The 23,878-nt window shown below is 42.7% G+C and overlaps 1 protein-coding gene across 1 annotated transcript; it reads right to left on the bottom strand.

Moving 5' to 3' along the window:
• Positions 1–3,806: 3,806 nt before the first annotated feature.
• On the bottom strand, positions 3,807–13,751 carry ESM1 (endothelial cell specific molecule 1). Its single transcript, XM_037374394.1, has 3 exons — positions 13,207–13,751; positions 9,071–9,226; positions 3,807–5,829 (listed from the first exon to the last, which is right to left on the bottom strand). The coding sequence occupies exons 1-3, from the start codon at positions 13,505–13,507 to the stop codon at positions 5,729–5,731; spliced, it is 558 nt and encodes a 185-aa protein (XP_037230291.1). The 5' UTR covers positions 13,508–13,751; the 3' UTR covers positions 3,807–5,728.
• Between the last annotated feature and the right edge of the window lie 10,127 nt (positions 13,752–23,878).

The following is a 23,878-nucleotide window of genomic DNA, read 5'->3' as shown; positions in this document are numbered from 1 at the left end:
AACCCACATGTGCAAAATAGGGGAAATGAGTTGGAGTGTCCAGTGGAGAGCCAGGAAAACTGCAAAAGGAAATAAAGAAGAGACTGGTGAAGTGCCTTTGGTTGCATGAACATCACTTCATGTCCCTTGGGAGGCAGTCCCGAAGGGCAAAGGAATCCAGGAAGGCTGGACATTCTTAAAGAAAAAAATCTTAACAGCACAGGGGCAGGCTGTCGCCATGTGCCAGAAGATGAGCCAACGGGGAAGAAGACCACGCTGGCTAAACAGAGAGCTTTGGCTGGAACTCTGGGGGAAAAAAAAGAGAGTTTATTACCTTTGCAAGAAGGAGGAAGCAACTTGGGAGCAGAACAAGGATGTCGTGAAGTTATGCTGGGAGAAAATTAGAAGCCCAAAGCCATACTAGAACTTACTCTGGCCACTGCTGTAAAAAACAATAAAAATGTTTATATAAATACATTAGCAACAAAAGAGGGGCTAAAGAGAATCTCTAGCCTTTATTGGAAGTAGGGGGTGTATTGGGTTTGCATGGCAAGGTTTTAGTAGTGGGGGTTCTATGGAGGTGGCTTCTGTAAGGAGGTGCCAGGAGCCACCCCCATGTCCAATGGAGCCAATGCCAGCTGGCTCCAAGATGGACCTGCTGCTGGCCAAGGCCGAGCTAATCAGCGATGGTGGTAGTGCTTCTGTGATAACATATTTAAGAAAGAGAAAAAAAAAATCTGTGCAAAAACTGTAGCAGAAAATAGGAGTGAGACTATGTGAGAGCAACACCTCTGCAGACCCCAAGGTCAGTGCAGAAGGAGCAGGAGGAGGTGCTCCAGGTGCCAGAGCAGAGATTCCTCTGCAGCCCGTGGTGAAGACCATGGTGAGGCAGATATTCACCTGCAGCCCACGGAGCACTCCACACCAGGGCAGGTGGATGCCCAAAGGAGGCTGTGACCTGTGGGAAGCCCATGTTGCAGCAGGCTCCTGGCAGGACCCTTAGAGAGAGAAGCCAACACTGGAGCAGGTTTGCTGGCAGGACTTGTGACCCCACTGGGGACCCACACTGGAGCAGCCTGTTCCTGAAGGACTGCACCCTGTGGGAGGGACCCACGCTGGAGCTATTTGAGAAGAACTGCAGCCTGTAGGAAGGAGGCATATTGGAGAAGCTCATGGAGAACTGTCTCCCATGGGAGGGACACGATGCTGAAGCAGGGGAAGAGTGAGGAGGAAGGACTGGCAGAAACGACGTGTGATAAACGGACCATAAACCCCATTCCCTGTTCTCCTGCGCTGCTCAGGGAGAGGAGGTAGAGAAGTCAGGAATTAAGTCAAGCCCTGGAAGAAGGAAGGTGTGGGGGGAAGATGTTTTTCTGATTTGAATGGTGATAAATTAAACTAATTTTCCCCAAGTCAAGTATGTCTTGCCATTGTTGGTAGCAGGTGAGTGATCTCTCCCTTATCTCGACCCAAGAGACTTTCGTTATCTTTTCTCTCCCCTGTCTGGTTGAGAAGGGGAGTGATAGAGCAGCTTTGGTGGGCACCGGGTAATCAGCCAGTATCAAACCACCACAGGGAGAAAACATGACAAAGAATGAGGAAAAGGCTGAGGTACTGAATGCTTTCTTGGCCACAGTCTTCAACAGTAAGACTGGTTTTTCTTAGGGTACCCAGCCCCCTGAGCTGGGAGACAGGAATGAAGACCCCATATTCCAGGGGTAAACCATTAGTGACCTGCTGCACCACTTGGACACACATGAGTCTATGGAGCTGGATGGGATCCATCCAAGGGTACTGAGGGAGCTGGTGGAGGCACTCCCTGAGTTACTTCCCGTAATTTATCAGCAGCCCTGGCTAACAAGGAGGTCCCAGTGAACTGGAGTTTACACAATGTGATGTCCATCAGCAAGATGGGTTGGAAGGAGGATCCAGGGAACTACAGGCCTGTCAGCCTGACCTTGGTGCTGTGGGAGGTTATTAAGCAGATCATCCTGAGTGCCATCAGACAGCACATACAGGACAACCAGGTGATCAGGCCCAGCCAGCCTGGGTCTGTGAAAGGCAGGTCCTATTGGACTAACCTAAACCTCTTCTATAACGTGATGTTAATGGATGAGGGGAAAGGCTGTTATCTACCTAGACTTTACTAAAGCCTTTGACACAATTTCCCAAGCATTCTCCTGGATGGACTGGTGGCTCATGGCCTGGATGGGTGTGCTCTTTCCTGGGTAACAAACTGGCTGGATGGCCATGCTCAAAGAGTTGTGCTGGACAGAGTTAAATGCAGCTGGCAGCTCGTTGCAAGTGGTGGTGTCCCGGGCTCAGTATTGGATCCAGTCCTGTTTCATGTCTTTATCAACAATCTGGATGAGCGGTTCGAGTGCGTCCTCAGTAAGTTTGCAGGCGACACCCAGCTGTGGGGGAGCGTTGATCTGCGGGAGGGCAGGAGGCTCTGCAGAAGGGTCTGGGCAGGCTGGAGCGATGGGCCCAGGCCAGTTGTGTGAGGTTCAACCAGGCTCAGTGCTGGGTCCTGCCCGTGGGTCACACCAGCCCCCGCAGCGCTGCAGGCTGGGGGCAGGGGGCTGGGAACTGCCTGGGGGGAAAGGGCCTGGGGGGGCTGGTCGGCAGCCAGCTGGGCATGAGCCCCCCGTGTGCCCAGGTGGCCAAGGAGGCCAGCAGCATCCTGGCTGGTGTGGGAAACAGCAGCGCCAGGGCAGTGACCGTCCCCCTGCACTGGGCACTGGTGAGGCCGCCCCTCGACTCCTGTGTTCAGCTTTGGGCCCCTCACTGCCAGGGGGACACTGAGGTGCTGGAGTGTGTCCAGAGACAGGTAGTGGGGCTGGTGAAGGGTCTGGAGCACAGGTCTTAGGAGGAGCAGCTGAGGGAACTGGGGGTGTTTGGCCTGGAGGAAAGGAGTCTGAGGGCGGGACCTTACCACTCTCTACAACTACCTGACAGGAGGTTGTAATGAGGCGGGTGTTGGTCTCTTCTCCCAGATAACAAGCAATAAGACAAGAGCAAATGGCCTCAGGTTGCACCAGGGGAGGTTTAGATTGGGTATTAAGAAAAATTTCTTCACCAAAAGGGTGGTCAGTCATTGGAACAAGCTGCCCAGGTGAGCAGCTGAGTCACCATCCCTGGAGTTATTTAAAAGACATGTAGATGTGGCACTTGGGGACATGGTTTGGTTGTGGACCTGGCAGTTCTGGGCTGGTTGATGATTTTGATGGTCTTTCCCAACCTAGATGATACTATGATTCTATGATTCTGTTTTATGACTGAGGACAGCTGCCGTGCAATAGCCTGAGGAAGTGCAAAAGCATTTTATAAATTTGATGGAAAACAGAAAAAATATCCCCCAAAAGTTTGCAGTCACTCCTTTTTGTTTCTTCTGACTTGCCAAGTGTGGATCCACAGGTGACTCCTTTATGGTAAATCAAACAGTGCCAAGGAGCTGCAGTCACTGCACCAGGGCTAAATTGTCCCTGGCATGGTGGTGGTCAGGCCAGCAAGAGGACTCCCAAAGCCTTCCTGCTCTGGGATTGGCCAGGGATGGGCTGTCCCCCACATGCACCCTGGATTCATTCACCTCATTTTGGAGGTGAATATGATTGAAAGTTATGGCCACAAGCCATTCTGAACACAGGCCACCCCTCACCTTCAGCAATGAAGAATGGTGCCCAGCAAATTAATTTAAATAGCTGCAACCATTGTGACCTGTTTCCATGAATGTGGCAGCAAAACTGTGCCTAGCCTGCATGCACCATGGCTATGCCATCACCAGCCATCTTACTCTGTCATTAACGGATAGACACAATAGACAGTGATACTTTCAGTTGTGTTTTTATTGAATAATAATAATCATATACTTTTTAAAACCAACCAGCTTATTAGATTTACATTCAAGAACTCGTCATGTCATTTATGACACTTATTGCAGAATAGTAATAATGTATGTAAATATTTACTACATTCTTTAAATAATTCTCTTCAGTCTGCTGAAGGACCATGGGTTTGATCCTGCTCTCACTGAAATCAAGAAAAAAATCACTTTTGATGTCAGTAGATGAGAATCAGTATGCTTGCTTGTAAATATCCCAAGATAATATTACTGCCTCTCAGACCCAAACATTCAAATACAGGTTAAAATGTGGTATATGCTAGTTTGAGATTCATGTTTACTTGTCTCCAATTATCGTATCAAGAGAGCCTGCCCTGTCATACTGACATTTGTATGTCTACTGCTATCATCATCCTCTTGTTCTAGAGCAGCATGATTCAGTGCTAGTTTCCCAGGTGACAGCAACCTGCTTCCACCAACGCTGGCTTTGGATCACGATTTGGACTTCGTAAAGGTGTTGGAGTTTCTGTTGTTTGTAGTTTTTAAAGTACGCTTTCAGATCCTGCACACTTTGGCTGCAACGCTGTGTGCTCCTTCTTTCACTGAAGTCACTGTCAAAGCTCACATTGATTTCAAAGGAAATACTAAATTCAAACCACATTTGCAATGAGAGTGCTCTGCATTACGAGGCAGTTCCTAAACAGATGCAATCCAGGTTCACCCTGACACAGCTACATCAATTTCCATTATCTGAGGATCCAGTTGTTTCCAGACATATTGGCAAATCCATCTCAGTGCAGATTTTTATGTTACGAGTATACCATCCAGTCTGGACTGAATGAGGGACTGCCACTGTAATGTATATAAGTTATTCTCCTAGCTCTAATGGGACTTCTTGCTTGTGCAGTAAGAAGCAAAGGACTGGGTACCAACATACTGTAGGCTGCGGCTGCACTACCACTCACTGAGGGTCCAAGTTCCCTACAGTGGGCCAGATAAACTCCCTGTGAGTCACAGCTGGGCTGCAGCTAGCAAAGAAAATGGAAAGTACAAAGGTCCGTTTGCTGGCCTCTGACTTTTTATCCCCTCTTCTCCAAGAAATGCAGACATCACCTTAATGGCACCAAAGTAGCTGCTTTATGGAAACATATATTTAAATAATGCTAGGCAGCTTTCATTTCAGGTCACCCTCTACAAGTCTGTACAGTTTCATAAGCTGCTGTTTCTTTGTACGGTATTTAACTTTTGAAGTCTACTTCATTACCATATATGATGTCTGCAGTGTCTTGGCTAAGTTATTCACAATATATAAACTGAAAAGCTGGGTGTTTTCTCACTGAAGAAAGGTGTATTTATCTCTGAAGAATGGTCACCAAACTTCCAAAAACCAGAAAGTTACTAATAACTAAAATTGGCTTATTTAATTCACACTGTTGTGCTCCTACATTATTCTTCTTTTTGCAATTCAGGATTATTGCTTTCTATCCTGGGATTTGTTGCTGTGCGTTTCTTTCATGTTGGCTCCACACCAGTAGTTTCACTCACCCAAACTGTACACTGAATTCAGTGAGAGCTTTCCCAGCCTCAGGCTGCAAGAGTCAGCCTCTGGCATTATTTAAATGAGGAGGGCTGAATCATATTGGTTTTCTAATATTACCATACATTCAGGAATCCACAATACATTTCTCTGCTCAAATACTTATCAAAACAAGTATCAAAAATCATAAACACTGTACAGTCTATTTTTCAGTAAACATTTTGCTCATGAAAAACAGAATCACAATTGGCCTTCAGAGGTTACATTTTCATATGTTACAGATCTACTTTTGTTCTTAAAGTGTGTTGTTGCATATTCAATAATCTGTGACAAATGCATTCACTTGAAAGTCTTATAAGTGTAATTAAGTATCAGCGAGGATTTAGCCATTTCATTACCGGAGAGCGAATAGCTTTTTCCTTAACAAGTTCCTCTTTTACAGAATTGCCATCCCCTGATGCCATGTCATTCTCTGAAAATATACAAAAACAAAGGTGGATTTCATGAAAATGAGAGAATAAAAAAAATTGTCCTGCAGCAATGTCCCTGATTTTGGGAACACTTCAGAAAAATCTTAGCTGAAAAACCTTGCAGGAATTTCTCTGAATGCTTCCAATTACCTAGTTGCAAAACTTCTGCCAAATTATGGCATAAGCCAGATGTGCTTTCTAATAGTTTAAGCATAAGGCAGGTGATTTGAATACACTTCTCACAGTAACACTCCATCGTGACATGGGACCAAGCAGCATATCCTCAATAGCTATAGCAGTAAAGTAAATATGCCTGGAATTTGTTTACCTAGAATTCAGTACAGCCTTTGACACAATTTCCCAAGCATTCTCCTGGATGGACTGGTGGCTCATGGCCTGGATGGGTGTGCTCTTTCCTGGGTAACAAACTGGCTGGATGGCCATGCTCAAAGAGTTGTGCTGGACAGAGTTAAATGCAGCTGGCAGCTCGTTGCAAGTGGTGGTGTCCCGGGCTCAGTATTGGATCCAGTCCTGTTTCATGTCTTTATCAACAATCTGGATGAGGGGATTGAGTGCCCCCTCAGTAAGTTTGCAGGTGATGGCAAGCTGGGGGGGAGCGTTGATCTGCTGTAGGGCAGGAGGCTCTGCAGAGGGGTCTGGGCAGGCTGGAGCGATGGGCCCAGGCCAGTTGTGTGAGGTTCAACCAGGCTCAGTGCCGGGTCCTGCCCGTGGGTCACACCAGCCCCCGCAGCGCTGCGGGCTGGGGGCAGGGGGCTGGGAACTGCCTGGGGGGAAAGGGCCTGGGGGGGCTTGTTGGTGGCCAGCTGGGCATGAGCCCCCCGTGTGCCCAGGTGGCCAAGGAGGCCACCAGCACCCTGGCTGGTGTGGGAAACAGCAGCGCCAGGGCAGTGACCGTCCCCCTGCACTGGGCACTGGTGAGGCCGCCCCTCGACTCCTGTGTTCAGCTTTGGGCCCCTCACTGCCAGGGGGACGCAGAGGGGCTGCAGTGTGTCCAGAGACGGGCAACAAAAATGGTGAAGGGTCTGGAGCACAGGTCTTAGGAGGAGCAGCTGAGGGAACTGGGGGTGTTTGGCCTGGAGGAAAGGAGTCTGAGGGCGGGACCTTACCACTCTCTACAACTACCTGACAGGAGGTTGTAATGAGGCGGGTGTTGGTCTCTTCTCCCAGATAACAAGCAATAAGACAAGAGCAAATGGCCTCAGGTTGCACCAGGGGAGGTTTAGATTGGGTATTAAAAAAAATTTCTTCACCAAAAGGGTGATCAGTCATTGGAACAAGCTGCCCAGGTGAGCAGCTGAGTCACCATCCCTGGAGTTATTTAAAAGACATGTAGATGTGGCACTTGGGGACATGGTTTGGTTGTGGACCTGGCAGTTCTGGGCTGGTGGTTAGACTCGATGATTTTGAGGGTCTTTGCCAACCTAGGTGATACTACAATTCTGTCTTCTGACTGAGGACAGCTGCCATGGAACAGCCTGGTGCATAACACTAAACTCTCTTAAAATTTATCCAGTTTTTCAGTTCCTGGCTGACACTGATTCCTGAGCTATGGGTGAGGCCATGTGGTATGACTGGCTAGGCTTGGAGAAAGTATGCTGGCTGCTGCCCTACTGTGAAGGTGGTCAAAGTGCAACACACAGGAACACCCCTGGCACCATTAAGTTTACTAAGGTATACATAGCCATAGCGTTTTTATAAAACATACAGACCAGAAACTCACCTGTTTAAAATGCAGAAGCATACACTGCTGTACTAATTCACTGAGGATCTGTCCTAGATGCTAGAGTTACCTCTGAAGACCACTATTAAATGAAACCCTGTGTGATCATTAAATGCAGTACTACCTACAGTGTCCCTGGTCTACTTCCAGTGATGGAATTCTGAGGGCAAGAATCAGTGCAAAACCTTTGCACAAGTCAAAAGTACCATTTGTTCTTATGGGGTCAGGATCTCATCCTGGCTGGGATCAGACAATCTGCTAAGTATTAAGGCAGCAAGAAGGTTTGGGACCAAAAGCAAGAAGGGAGAGGAAAGGAAAGAAGGAACTAGTGAAAGGTTGCTACTTGGTAATTGGACTATAGGCTAGATACAGAAAAAAGCAAGACAGGAGCAGTTTTTTCATGTTATTTCAGCACCATTATTGGTAATAAACAAAACCTAGAAAGGCAAATTGCACAATCATGTAGAAAAATATGAAAGGATCAGGACTAATCCATTTCACAAAGTTTTTTTTCAAGATCATTTTAAATGTGGTATGTGCATAAGCTGAAGAAGTTTGCTTCATGTAACTTTCTCTAAACAGAGAGCAGAGCAAAGATAAATCATGTATTAAGGAAGCAAACTTAGATAGGTTAATACAGCAGGAGAAAATCAAAATAAGGCACATGAATTGCATTTGGAGGAGAAATAAAATTCAAAGACTTTTGGATTAAATCCTAGAAAAGCTCCCAGTAGGTCTAGGATTAAACCTTTGATACTTATTTAAAATCTTTAAATTTGTATTTATTTGTGTTTAAATTTAAACACTGTTCAGTCAAATATACCTCAGTAACATCAGGTAGAGAATAAAAGGGGAAGAAATTTTAATTTCAGCTTTAGAAACTTCAGTGTTCTCTCCTTCTTGCCTCAAAACCACTCCAGTTTCTCATGCACCTTATTTTATTTTTTTTTAATTTAGGAAAGATCTGTTACACACTTCAGACATAATCTTAAAGGTAAGAACTCACTGCAGAGATACTGTGATAAATGCCTACAATAAAACATTTCATAAAACAATTTATTGACACCTGAAAACGTATAAAGCTCTGTTTTCATGGAAAAAAGATGTTATTTTCACCATATATCAGCCAACAGTAAATGCAACCTAGTGAAAACTTATTCTACACAAAGCAGCTACATGCATTGCATCAGAACTGACTAATGCAAATCTTAGCATAGCCTCCCATTGCACAGGTGACATTGTACTGCTAGCGCATGCAAAAGCTGAGAAGTATTTCACCCATTTTAGGATTTAAAAATGTTTTTACCGTGTGTCACAGCTCACCTAATTTCTTGCCTTGTGTTAAAGGAGCTGCCAATAAGAAAAACAAACATACCTTGTGCTGTTAGCTATTTGCACAGCTCAACCAAGGCACACATCACTCACACACAGCATGCGCAGCATGACACTAGATCATGTACAAGGTGATTTCTGCCAAAATCAAGTGCCCCACGAAGTCTTACCTGTGTGTGAAACTATTTTTCGTCGATTTGGAGGCTTTGAAGCAGACAGTTGAAAAAATGGGAACTTCAAACACTTGCCAGTTACTCTGTCACAGATGCCAGAGGGACAGTTGCAGGTTTTCCTGCATTCCATTCCATAGGTACCATAGGGACATTCTGAAAAAAAAAGTAATACAGCAAAGCAGACCTCAGTGATCCAGGTCAGCTGCCAGCACTCCTAATAGCTGGTCTGCTTATATCCTTAAAAGTGGAAAACCTTTGAGTGGAGGTCAGCTAAAGATTAACCACAGGATTTCAGTATGCCAGTGTAACATGTAACAATACTTGTTACAAGTATTTTCCAGTTCTAACAAACCTTGATACACATCATATACATAATTTCTTTTCTTATAACTTATTTACAATGTGCTAACAGTAATACTCTGAAAACTCCTAGTACTAAAATGCAAATTAAAGGCAATATGAATATGTAAGTATGTAAACCTAGAAGATGTAGTTTTAGATTTATAAAAGAAGACTTCAGAAAGTTCCTGAATTCACTATTTGGGCATGATACTATCTGACTTACATGTCTGTCATGATTTAGAGCTGGTTATTGCTGGTGCTGGTGGTCTGGGCCACTGCACATAGGCTTGGTGGAGGCTGCAGCCCCGATCCTGAGGAGCTATCCAGCAAACGCACCCTCCATCTGGCAACACTCCTGTCTCTTTCCGAAGAACCTCCCCCTATCCAAAAACTTCTCAGACAGTAAAGGTCTGCCTTCCCATTGCAGACACCAAAAAGCTCACCTACATCTCCAGCCTACAGAATGAGTATGCTTTGAAGGGATCACTGGACTTAGGCTGCTGCCTGATTATACTGCATCTGATCACATACCGCCCCACATCGAATCTCCCATTCCTGAGCAAGCTGGTAAAGGAGAACTTGAGGGCAGCTGTCAGAATGTGACCAAATATTTAAAAAAAAAAAAAAAAAAAAAAGTCAGGTGCAGAGTCAGGTGCAGAGGATTTGCCCCATCCCATAGCCGACATGTGTCACATGCTGGATTGCATAACTTCCCAGAGGTTTAAACCTGTGGTCACAGCCCTTGTTTTCATCTGCCTTGCTGTTGAAAAGTATAACTTTCCAGGGCCATACCTGAGGAGATGGAGAAAAGGAAAATCCAGATCCAACATCCCCTTTCCAAACCCCCAAAGAGACCATCCCAAGGGAAGTTTGGGGTGTCCCAGGAGAAAGGTCTTTACGCTCAGGCTGTGTTTGCCAACCGAGGGTACATGGTCACCTTAAACAGCAAGTCCTGGAGGCTTTCCAATTCAACTCCTAGGGGCAGATTAAGGACCGTTCAGGACTGGACCAAGGATCCAGCCAGCCCAGGCTCCCACAAAACACTTAAGGAAGATGAGCATGGTAAGCAGAAATGATACTTGCCCCCTTATATGCTCGCCATTTTCAGCGCTGGAACCTCCTGAGCCAGACATATTTATGTGCATACAACACCCCACACCAGGGTTATCCTTCTCAGTTTTTCCAGTCTCCTCTTGAATCAGTGCAAATATTTAGTTTTGCCTAGGTTATCTGAGAATCAGGCTAATACCTCAACAAGAAACCAACATTTTACAATTATATGCATGTCCAATGGGTATATTTTTATAAATAAAAAGCATTGGAAAATCAATGACTTCCCCACTAGGGAATGCACAGTGAATCCCTCCAGCCTGGAGGACCTCACTGAGCTTCACCATACTCCCCTTCCCAAGCAAGGATACTCTTTGATCTGCTGTTTGTCCACATAACACAAAAACAAAATCCTGCTAAAGCAAAACAGTTTTTGTGTGCACAATCCTCCCCGAGGGACAAGCTGAGAGCACACAGCACATGGAGCATTAATCTGCCCACTGCAGGTGCTCAAGTCGCTCAGCCCAAGAGGTGGGATGCAAAGCTGTGCACAACAGCATAGAAACAGGTCTGAGCGCCAAGCACTTGGCTCTGTGTGGAGTAATCCCGGCATTGACGCTGCTCTTCAGATTTGATGAAATTGACATCTAAATCAATATTGCTGTTAGAAGGTTTTGTTTAGCAGGAGCCTGCTCCTAAATAAATTGCAAATAGCTCCCAGAGATCTAGGGGAAGCAGGAGCAGGCTCTCTGCTGTGACAGTTATACCTCAAGTTTAGAGGGTATTTACTGATAAAAGTGCAGAGCGCTAGTCTTCCCTAGTCTGTTTTGGACAATAATGACATTGCTATTGACTACAATATGATGCAATCTTATAATACTAAAAGTACCCAGAAAATTACTCTGAAACATATAGTGTCCATGTTTTACCAACTTTAGAAATCAGAAACTGAAGAACAAAGAATTCAAGTAATTTTTCCACAACTTCAAAGTAAATCAGTCGCCAGCTACCAGACAGAATTTATCCATTCTGACTCTGAATTATTACAAACATGAAAATTATTAAAATGAGTGAGTGGTCTGGTATCATAGCTATAAATGAATATATAAGATAACAACATTTGGCCCCATAATTTGCCTGATAAAATTCACATACATATATAGAGAGATTATAATGTCTCAGATCTGAGATGAAAAAAGAAAAAGAATTAGAAATTACACCTATAATATTTAGTGCAAATAAATATATGGGGAATATAAGCCTTAAATACCAGTTTACAACTCTAAGTCAAGATACAGCTTTATTTAAATCAACAAGAGTTTTTCCACAGACTCCCTGGGATAAAAAAAAAATAAATTTACTTTACATTTTCTACAGAGCTTCCAAGATTCAGCTACAGGAATTCAGACCTCATATTCCCAATGTTTCTTTTTTCCCATTTAAAGTGTGTATTACAAACAAATTCCTGTGAGGACAGTGAAAAGTATATAATCATTCAAAGGAGCTGTTAAAAAATTATAGGTGGTATCTTGCACTGCAGTAATTTTTAATAAACTGAAGATCAGTCAGCTATGTCTGTAAAATACTCTTCTGATGAGTGTATCAAGGATATGAACTTTATGCATAAATTCTAGTCTTTATAAATGAAAGTATTGTTTTGGGTTTCACCCTCAAATAGGCACATGATTTTGTTTTTAAATGCCTATGTAAATAAATGTGTGCTGTATGTGACTCAGCCTGAATGATTTTTGCGGCATCTGATCCTAAGTCATTACTTTAACTAAGGCTATTAATACGCTTGATATTTAACTGCCAAGACATCTCCACTTTTAAGGTTGTTCAAAGGCATATCTATACCTACTTTCTGGAGTGGTACGTGGACACAGGGGAAAACTCACTGCATTCATGCTTTGCAAAGCCTATTTTAAAAATTATTCATTTAAAAATAACTTTGATCCTACTTCTTAGTAATTTAATACCTCCTGTCCTTTTAAAGATTTTCCTTTTTGCATGAAGTGAGGATCGGTCTTAAATGAAAAATGCCATTATAGTCTGTGACTAAAGAAATCAACATGCAGCATACCTGGAATAAGATGAGAGCAGTGACTGGCTGTTCATCTCACAGTCAGCTCCTGTTCTGTTATTCCCATCTTTCAGGCAGGAGCATCTCTGCCTCCCCTGACCACATCCCCAGAGTAGCTGAGCACCTCAAAAGCAGGACTGAATTAAACACCACAACATCCCCAGGCACTGGGCAGTGCTGTTACCTCCATCTCCCAGACCCCAGAAAGAGCACCTGGTCCCTGGGCAGGCAACTGGCAGTGCCCACAGGAACTTCACCCCAGGGAGAGCATGGCAGGGGCAGGGACCCCATGACAAGGATGGACTTGCAGGATTAAAGTCTTTGCAATTTATAGAAACCCACCCACTAAATCAGTAGAAGGATCAGGACTAGCACCTGGGTCTCCCATATCCCAATCAAAAATTTCACCTCCGAGCACACTCCACTCGTATTTCCTCACAGATGTCCCCAAGTCTGAAAAATATTCTCACATTAATAACCCTGTCCCTCCTACATGTAACACCTTTTAATACCAGCAGGTATTTTTAACTTTCTTCCTGGCTAAGGGCTGAGCTGGAAAAATCCCATTTTAGACCTTTCAAGCAGGAGGCAAGCTCTATACATAGGTTGCTTGCTGCCAAATTGCCACAGTGGGTGCATGCAAAGTGAATATTATTACCTTTGCAGATACCAAATTCATCACCAAAGTCATCCTCCTCAGTGTAAAACTGGCACTTCAGCCCAGGACCACACTTGACACCATCCATACCCGAGACCGTACGATAGCAAGTCTCCCCCAGAGCAGCTGCACACACTCTGCAACAGCCACAGTCATCCAGCACTGTTCGCTTACAGCGCAAGGTACTTTTGCATGCGTTACTGTCACAGGGCTCGGGACAATCTACTGCGTATTTCGCACTCCAAGCAGTTCCAGCGTGCACGGGCATCAGGAGGAGTGTGAGAAACAGGAAGCCCTTCATGTCTTGCAAGGGTAAATGCTCCGTCCCAAAGAGCAGGCTTTAATGCTCAGCCTGCTGGTGCCTTGTGCCGAGGGAAACAGCAGTACAGAATCCAAAGTGGTAGCTGCACACATCAGCCTACAAGTTTATGAGCTTTATACAGTGTGTTGCCCACATGCTGCACCGTCGTCAGCTTCCTCAATCCGGCAGCGCTGCTCCTGCCAGCCTCCGTTGTTTCAGTTTATGAAATCCAGGATGAAGGTTGGATTAGCACTCTGCTGCCATCCAGGAATTGAAAAGCCTGAGCTGATGTAATCTGTTATGTTTAGTTGGTTGTTTTGCATGAAGACTAAAAACTCTCTCACATCCGTCTCAAATGCTCAAGGACATCTGCCAAAAGAAAAAAAGGGAAAAAAAAACCCCACAAAAAACCACACACAACTGGGAAAGAAAAAAAAAAACAAACCCTGACTAGGTTGCATACCTTCCTGTAGGACAGGGATCACTCTGACACCAGGCACATTGCTGACAGGACAGCTCTGCCTCACTAACACAGCACATGCAGCCTCAAGAAAATCACTCTGAATCATCTCATTGCTGAAAGAATAAACTTTAAAAGAATAAATCTTTCCCATCCCCTTCAAGGGGATGTGGACAGTTACTTTAATGAACAAAGTGAGATCATGCCATTTAACAGCCGAGCTCAGATGTGGTTTTCCTGCCTGCATTAAAATTATATTTTTTAATCAGTATTTAGGTGCAGATGAATTAAACACTTCACTCAAAGTTACTTCACTCAAAATTTACTGCTAGAACTAAAACCAAGCCAGACAGAAACCAGCATTTTATGGGATCTTCCACAGGAAGTTCAGGAGAACTATCAATGAGCTGCCCTGACCTCACAACTAAAGGGGGAAATCCCCATCCATCACCAGCACCGTCTACACAGCCTTAACATGCATCCAGGAGGGGCCGATTCTCCTCCTTTTTATACCTCTTCTATCCTGATCAAACTCTATGGGATGCCCTGATGTTCCTCTTCAATGAAATCAGTGTAAATAAACAGATAATAAGTCTCAGCTTCACCTGTCCCCCATCTTAGATTTTATTCACACTGCCAAAGACTTGACAAGAAACAGCAAACACTTGAAGAGTTCAGTGAAACAGATGAGCCACCAGAGAGATTAAAACTTCTGCTCTAAAGAAAGTTCTACAGAAAAGGAAAAAGGAATAAAGCTAGTCATAAATAAATCTCTGAATACTAAAAGTTGCTGTCACTGAAGTTAGTGGGAACCGAATCAGACTAAACTTGTGTGTGATTGGCTTGCCATTTGGGAATCCTGTGTCTTCAGCGGGCTGAGGACACTGCCAGTGTCTGCCAAATAAAATGAAGGGCTATGCTGGAAATACAGGAGAGCAGGAAAGCCTTTTCTTCATGAATGCAAACGAGAACTGATAGATCCAAAACAAAGTGCTTAACTCGCCTCTTGTGAAGAAGATGAGAAAACCAACATACTGTATGTTGGGTAAGTTATTCATATAGTTCTGGTAGATGTAGATGTAAGAACCTGGATAGGATAGGATAGGATAGGATAGGATAGGATAGGATAGGATAGGATAGGATAGGATAGGATAGGATAGGATAGGATAGGATAGGATAGGATAGGATAGGATAAAAAGAGGGAAGGGCAGGGAAGGGCAGGGAAGGGCAGGGAAGGGCAGGGAAGGGCAGGGAAGGGCAGGGAAGGGCAGGGAAGGGCAGGGAAGGGCAGGGAAGGGAAGGGAAGGGCAGGGAAGGGAAGGGAAGGGCAGGGAAGGGCAGGGAAGGGAAGGGAAGGGAAGGGAAGGGAAGGGAAGGGAAGGGAAGGGAAGGGAAGGGAAGGGAAGGGAAGGGAAGGGAAGGGAAGGGAAGGGAAGGGAAGGGAAGGGAAGGGAAGGGAAGGGAAGGGAAGGGAAGGGAAGGGAAGGGAAGGGAAGGGAAGGGAAGGGAAGGGAAGGGGGCCTAATATGTTCAACCCATGTGAAAGGGAGATTACACTCAGGCAAACATTTGCAGCCATCCATCTTATATAGTGTATATTTACTGGAAATACAGTTCTAATCACAGTTGCCACTTGGGAGATGTTTACATGCAGTAGCTCATGCCTGGTTTTACATGTAATTTTGGACCAATCGGTGAATTTAAAGTGTAGAAATTAAAGCATTAGGTTGAAGTTTTATATAAACCAACAAAGTGCTATTGGTAGCCATGAGGTGACAGCAATTAGCAGTAGCAGACAACTTCATCTTCAAAATCCAATGCAACCATCTTCTGGGAAGTGAAAGGAATTATTCAAACATGGAAATGAAGACTGCAGCTATAACCCAAGGAAGAGCACAAGTGCAAGGTTATAATGAGCAGATAAATTAGAAATGGATGTGCTACCCCTGGCCCCATCACAACTACAACATAGCAAAGCCTGGTTAAAAACAAAAAAAAACCACCAACCAACAACAAAAAAACCCACAACTCACCACAACTCAATACCTCCCCCACAGATCACAGGTCAGCAAAGTAATGTAAACCACTGTCCATTTCTGCTGGCATTAGCATCAACTAAAATTGACATTTGTTTATATTAATAGGTCAGGCTTTAATCTGTAGGGTTGAGAAGCCTATGTAAACCCTGCTGGGCAGTCCCTCAGTGGAGAGAGGCTAAGCTCGATCAGAGGCCACGGAGCACAGTGAAGGGCAGTAAACATTTCAGTCCCCTGGCCAAATCTGCTTGCAAAGTTGAAACAGCCCAAAGAAGCAGGTTGCATACTTAGTGCATGAGACTTCACAGGTCTGCAGCTGTAAGGAGCGGGAAGGCTCTCCCTTAAGTCCTTCCCTTAGTTTTCCCTTATGTTAATTCACACCTGCCCTTAAATTCATACCTGCTTGTTCACTCAGTGGAGATAACAGAGGAGTATGCAGACCCAATCCACACATGCATTTAGGCATTTATGCCTGGTAGTAAACATCAGCTGGTAAAATCCTGTTCTGTGAATATATTTAGGAAATGCTCCTTGTATAAAACACCAAACAAGATCTGAAAGGGCTACATTTCACGTTTGGGTTTCTCACAGGAAAAATGTCCTAGGGAGATGATAAATAAAAAAATTACACACAGATGTGATGAAGAAAAGAAATTGTAAAAGAAATCAGCACACTCCCCTAGCAACTAGCCAATAATATTTGGAATAAGATGGAAACTGTATTCTCTGCTTGGAGCTGGAAGCCAAAGTAAATTATTATAATGGATCAAAAAATACATATAATGGAAGAAAAAAGTATGAACAGTTAAAGGTCTGGCTTACTGTACAAGTATTATGGAGGAAGCAACGATATTATGACCTTCCACACTGTCCACTCATTAAGTAGTGAAATAAATCCCATGTCACTCTCTCTGATTTTAATGTTTCTTTGTTGTTTTACCTGTTGAATCCATTAAGCTTTTCTTTCCAATGAACAGCTTGATCCTGTAAAGCCCTGAAGTAAGCTCTTTCTTGAAAACTGGTGCAATGGTAATTAATGAAGCTTCCCCAGCTATCAACAGCAGAAAATTTGGCACCATTATTTAAGTTGTGGTATAAGTGTACTTTAAATATGGAAGGTTTTCTGGATCAGATCAGAGCTAATATTTTTTTTCCAAATGTGCAGTATAAATTGTCTTAGTGCCAGTTTACATCATAATTACATCATCACATATAATGTTTGGCATTCCTTCTAGAAGCAGAAAAGATTTCAGCCCTTTGGTTCAACACTTCACAAGGAAATGAGCAATCACTGGTTTAGTATCAGTGAGCTGTGAACGATTTCCAGCTGAATACTTCAGAGTGCATTTTTTCTAGTTTTTTTGCAAATAATCCATTTTTCAAGCAAAAGCAGCTTGTGTGGGGGTCTTGAGGTTGTATTTATACCCTCTGAAAAATTTGACCCCACCTGTTAAAGATCCCTATGAAATGACACACCTCATGATATACATTATTAATTGGTGCTGATACATGGGAGCCATCTATTCATTAGGCCAGTAGTCTAAGGCTTTGGTCATTTTATTCTTTAGATAGAGAGAGTAACATTCACTTCAGTTCTTCTGAACTTAAACATTCTGGCCACTCTTATTATCCAGTCTTCTGAACACTGAAGTCAGGATAAGCAGGAAACATTAATATCTCTTTAAACATAGGAAAGATTTTAATGCATGACCCTTGTTGCTCGTTTCCAAAAGGCAGTCCCTAAACTAAAAATATGTTACCATACATTCCTGAATGATCCAACCCTTTCCCAGGCTTCCTTTACAAAAAGCCGTAAGCACAATGCTATATGAGAATCAAAGATTCAAAGGGAAACACCGAAAGGAAGCTGAGCTGCAAAGTCCAATATGAAAAGCCAGAAATAGGAAGTAAAAGATAAGAATCAGGAAAGTGAGATAGCAGCAAGGACTCCCCTTTGTATGATTTCTTTTCTTGTATCTTTTCAATGAATTGCTAATTACTCTTTGTTTTAACTGTAACATGGCAACTCAACTTCACTCTGGTAAAAATAGATGCTTTGGGACATTTCCTACTTGCTGAAGGCAAGAGGTGCTTACATGTTTTCTCCAGGCAGACCAGGTGCTATGCACAGGACTGGGTAGGCTGGTTACCTTTGCACACTCAGGAACTACTATAGAAATGACTGGATATGGTGGGGTTACTCACAGAGAGCCTCAGGAACTACAGCCATACATAGCTTGTTCAGAGTACACTAAAAATATACTTACCCATTACTTCACATTACAAATACATGGCATGTCCAGCCTGGGATCTGGAAGCCAAGCTGACTGAAAGTAACTTCTGCTCTGAATTTCCTCCCTCAGACCTGTTCATACAAATGGAGCTGGGCACTTTTCAGGTCTGTGCTACTGAGTCCATGTGGCACAGCCCTGTTCCTCAACGGGTCACGGTCATGGCCTAGCCTGATAGAAGCTTCTCTGCATTGTGTCATCCCTGCACAGTGTGGCTATTCCTAGTGATTTTACAGCCACTGCAAATATCTGTGTAGCAGAAATCACTGGCTTTCCCTCAATTAATTCATTAATTGGGTCAAATAATTCTGCTGTGCTTGGAGAACATGTTCAAGAGACAAAAAACATCACAGAGTGGTGGAAAAGCTCTACTACATGGCAACATGGGTCAATTTTCTCCAAAGCAGGCAAGTTCCAGTTTGTCACACACAATAAATAGGCAGTTGATATAAGCTGGAAAAAATAGATTGGGATTCTATTATGCTGAAGTCTTTTTTACTACTTCCAAATCATCTACTTTTCCTGAGGAAGAAAAGAGTTTCAGTGCTCAAGCCCTCTAAGATCTATATTAGAGAGTTTCTAAAAAGTACAGGAAAGTCACATACCTTCTCTGTACTTCAGAAAATCTACTTCTCTGAATACAATACTAAATTTGACTGACCACTCACAGCCCAAACCAATGCCCTGCTTTCACACATCACTACCTTATCAGTAGTTTTGTCAGTAGCAGTTTCTTTTGTGAGATCTCTTGGTCCTAGGAATCTAAATCACCCTGATTAAGCCATATGTCCACCTAGGGAAAAAAAGCCTTTCTGCATAGAAAAACATCTTCACTATTTTTCACAGTTACTAATTTTCAAGAATTTGCAAAAAAAAAAAAAAAAACCAAAAAAAACCCAATCCCAAACCCTCTTCCAGGAATCGTCTTCAAATATTCGGTTTCTTTATCAATAAAACAAAACAAGATGTGAATGATGGTTCTTTGCATGCTGTACTTAGGTGTGCAAGTGTATATATTCTGCCCATATGCAGGTATGCAGCTTTAATGTTGAGATAATGTGAAAGATATTTTGTCCCTCACTACTCGACATAATAAACTGAGGTAGAATACACATTCATTTCCCTACTGCCATGCAGCCTATGCTCTCAGTAGTTCTCTGCAGAACTAGAATAAAACATATTAGACTGAAAAAAGCATTGCCATTAGTTTTGTTGGGACATAAACAGTAATACAGCAGTCAGTAAAATGACAAATATTGTGAATTCTATCCTTTCCCTACTCAATGTGAATGGCAATTGTACTCTGACTCTATCAGTCCCTGATAACTAAGCCAAATTCCCATTTGAGAAAGGTTTGTTCTTGGTTACCTGTGCAGGATCTCAAAATGCACCATTTGGTTTTCAAATCCTAGGTATAAATTTTAGAATCAAATGTTTTTTGACTGGTGAGGAGTATCCTTTTACTCTCAACTCAAGCTGATTTTGATCTCTGCTCTTTAAGGAAAAAAAAGTGACATCTCTATAGACAGAGCAATAGAACCATATCTAAGTATTAATGTGATTTCTACTTTTCTGTACTAGAACATGTTTTTGAAAGCCTTGTTGCAGTTCAGTAGTGCTACTGTCTTACAAGGTTTCTGCAAAAGTTTTAGCTATGCTTTATATATAGTTCACACTTGAATAAGTAGCTATTTCCTGTAATGAATGACAAAGCAATTAGAAGCTCAACTTTTGTGGTACTCTGTGTGTTCTAATAAGAAAATTTGTCATTATGTGTGTAAAACATTGTTTGATTTTGGGCTAGGTGTCCTTATGAGCTAATATTTCTATGTAACCTCTGCAATATTGCCAGAATAATGACCTTTACATTGGCAGAGAAAAACCAGTTTGAACTAATCCATTTAGATCTGCAAAATGATCAAATTTGTATCAATCATCTTTTTTTTTTTTTAGAAGAAAACTCTCTTCCTTTTCATAAGAAACCATCTTTGGAGCATAAACACTTTACAGAATAATTACATGAACCCAGAAAGGCCATAAGAGGACTTCAGCATCTCCTAGTGATAAAGCTTCAGGCAAGAGCTAGCCAAAGGCTGCAAGGAGTAAGGACACCAACAGGAACTATTAGAAGAATTTTCCGCCAAGTTACTTTCTTTCCTTAGGATGAGTGGCTGTTTTATCCTGGCTTCTCTCTACCACGCAATCTCTCCAGCTCACCCTTAGTCCTCACTATGCTGGTTTTCTTCACTGCTGACACCTTCATCTCTTTATGTAAATGCGTTCTCTCTCTCTCTGATTTACATGTAGCTTTATTCTTTGTGAGTCTATGCCACAAATAAAATATACCCTAAAAATAAGAGTGGAACAAGACTGTGCCACTTCAGCCCATCTTTATTGCTTTATTTTGTTCGCAGTCTTCACATTTTGTCCATCTTGTCTATCCAGGCTGAAGCCTTTTTGAGACTTTGGGATAACTAGTGCAGAGCATTCTTCAAGGAGACTTTTGACAGTTGGTCATCAGGCATTTCCATGCTATATGCAATTGATAGATAATTCAGTGAACAGGTTTGGACATAAATTTAATTAATATCTTGGCTTCCAAGTCTTGACACCAGTCAAGGTCTCCCAGAACAATGCATTTGGAGGGATCTAGCACAGGTCCATTTGTTTCTCCAGGGTGTGAACAGGCTTTTCACACATGTACATGCTTTTTACATCCTCTGCCCTTTGCCTCATCAATCATATGGCTGTATTTTCACATATTTGAAAATATTATTATTTTTTTCCTCTGGGGTATACATATTTTGGGTGAGCACTGACCTGGTGATGTAAATGCTCTGCCACTCTTTTCATTTATCCTTTAAGAAAAATGCTGGGGAAAAAATTGAGTAAGCTATTCAAAGCTGCAACTGTTCTTCCAAATGATGAATCTGAGAGCCTGAATGTGTGATTTCTCCATACTGACATATTCTACTCTTTTGCTTTATCTTCTGGATTGTCATGGACTGACCATGGGTTATTTTCGAAGTTACTTGTCCCTGACAGAGTAAACTATTTAAGCAAGCAGAATTTCTGAAATAGTTCACAATCGGTATATTTTCTTAGATTATTTAATTAAAATCAGATAGTACTGATCATCCCCCAATCATGTTCTAATTGCCAGCCATGCTGTATCACCTTCACTATTCCAGAAGTTGGCCTATAATGTTCTAGACTTCAAATGTTGGCCAAGTGCTGGCTAAGTGTGTCATCCTGCCTGTCGAGAAGCTGCAAAGGGGAGCAAGAGGAAGGTCAGCTGCAGATGGTTGTTGACAGTAGGAAACAGCCACCAAAGCTGTAGTACACAAGATATTCCCTCCTGTGGATCCCATGAGGGAATGGGGCCAGAATTGGTCAATGGTATCTTCAGTTATGGCTTTAGTGGCTTTTTCTGTTTCATAAAATGAAAACTTGTTTTTTTCATTTTATAAAGCATTGGTAGTAAACTAATAAGTCTGTTTTCTACAACAAACATAGAGGGAAAGGACTTTTTGTTTGTTTATTGCCTAAGATAAGTGACTGAAACAGGACTTAGGAATCACTGGCTGTGCCCATTGAAACCCACCCGGAGTTTCATCTGACTAGCTGTGTTTGGCTAGGCAGATGAATACTGCCCAGGATGGCTAAGCTGGAACCAAGCATCATGAGAAGGGAAAACCCAAACCCAACACAGCTGGTGGAATAACACCCTTCTGAAAACCACTGTTGCAAATACGAATATCAAAACTAGTCACTGTTACCATGACCCTGACTGCAGTAACTATGTGCGGGACAAACAAGGGGAGGGAGAAAGAGCCCTGGAAGAGAAAAACTTTGAATATCCCATTAGAATTGAGTCTATTTCTTACATTTTCTTATCACCAGCTGTCTTCTTACCTCATGCAGATACTTTCAATACTTCTGCATGATGAAGCCAAGACCACCCAATAAGATCAACACCATTGTTCATAAGACAAAATACACAAACTGACTTTGTATAATTCAGTGCACTAATGAGCAGTCCCTGTTAAATCTCACTGTGGTACTGCCTGGCAGCAGAGTCTTATTTCACAGCTCCATAAACAAATTTACAGGGCAGCAAGTTAACTCAAACCACCCATTTCCACATCAGGAGGAGCACAAACACCACTGCCCTCCAGCTACAGAGGTGATAAAACCTGAAGCTGGGGTACCTTGAATCATGAGCACCACAGCCCCCTGTATCACACTTTTCATCACAGTCATATTTTCACGTACTCCTGTTTTGTTGTAGAGGCATCCTCAAGATAACCTGCAGTTAGAACGCGTCCCTTTGAAATATGGCAGAAAGAAAATAAGCTATGCAGCAGTATCAGCAAGTTTATCTTCTGTCCCTGTGTTTGTGAGATCTTTAGTGCTGCAAGTATAGTTGCTGCCTCCACATTATTCTTTTCATTATGATGTGGATTGTACACAGTAGGAATCTATCGACAAGGTCTAGCTGGAAGACAAGATTTCTAAGGCCCCACCTTAGAAGACGGGGCTTCTCATGATCCCCAGTGAAAGGAAGCAGTGCAAGTTTTTCCACAGCGCTCCATCAGCATGCCTGAAACCTCAGTTCAGAGAATACTCGTGTGCTCAGTGTGACTATTGTTACCTGAACTCTGCTAAAACCAGTGCTAGGACAGGACCATGGCTTTTGGCACAAGATGTGGGTGCCCTAGATTTTAATCAGTGAAAGCCACATCACTGTCAGTGTGGTCCATTGCCATTTGAAAATTTCGGGGGTTTTGAAAACACACTAGTCCAGAGCTCCCTCTTCTTCTCATACATCTGCTTTTATCTGTTACCAAGGGGGCTGAAAGGATGTGTGATGTGGCTTTGGTTGTAACAGCTTGAGATAGGGATGTTTCAAGCAACCTGGACACTACACCCTGATAGGTAACATCCTCTACATGGGTTCAAGATAACCTGAACAAACAGCCATGTGCCATTTATTCATTTAAAGGGCAATGGTTAATAAAATACTCCTGAGTAGTATTTTTTAATGACAGCAGTGATTAAGAGTAATTAAAGTAACATTTTCTTTCATTTACTGATGTCACTGTTTTAATTATTGCTTATCTTAATTTTCTAAATGGCTGCAGACAGGTTTGATATTTTATTGAAACAAAGGTTTTGTGAGTGTGTGTTAACATGGCAAAGTTTCTTGCTTTTAACAAACATAGACAAGAATGAACCCTGTGAAACGCCATTGCTTATACACTGAATCGAATCGGTGCCTTTTGAAGTAACTAAGATCTGTTCTATTTTTCATTAAAATAAGGGCTTTTTTTGCTCATCTTTCTGTGGTTTCCTCTTTGTCATGACAAGGATGTGGATCTTGGTACAGCTTTTAGACTCAATGACTTTTTGTGAAATTAGTGGCTAACTTTCAATGCACGTTTCACAGCTGATTTCAACAGCTTTGAAGCAACCTGTGCCACTTTGAATTGAATTACAGCTAAATGTACCATACTTGCAATCTTCTAGGTATTAATTATTAAATATTATTAGTCAATCCAAAAAGAGCTTCATTAGATGATTG

This window comes from Falco rusticolus, chromosome Z, assembly GCF_015220075.1.
Source record: "Falco rusticolus isolate bFalRus1 chromosome Z, bFalRus1.pri, whole genome shotgun sequence".
NCBI lineage: Eukaryota > Metazoa > Chordata > Aves > Falconiformes > Falconidae > Falco > Falco rusticolus.
Note: the sequence above shows the minus strand (reverse complement) of the source record. Positions and strands in the feature narration are given on the sequence as shown.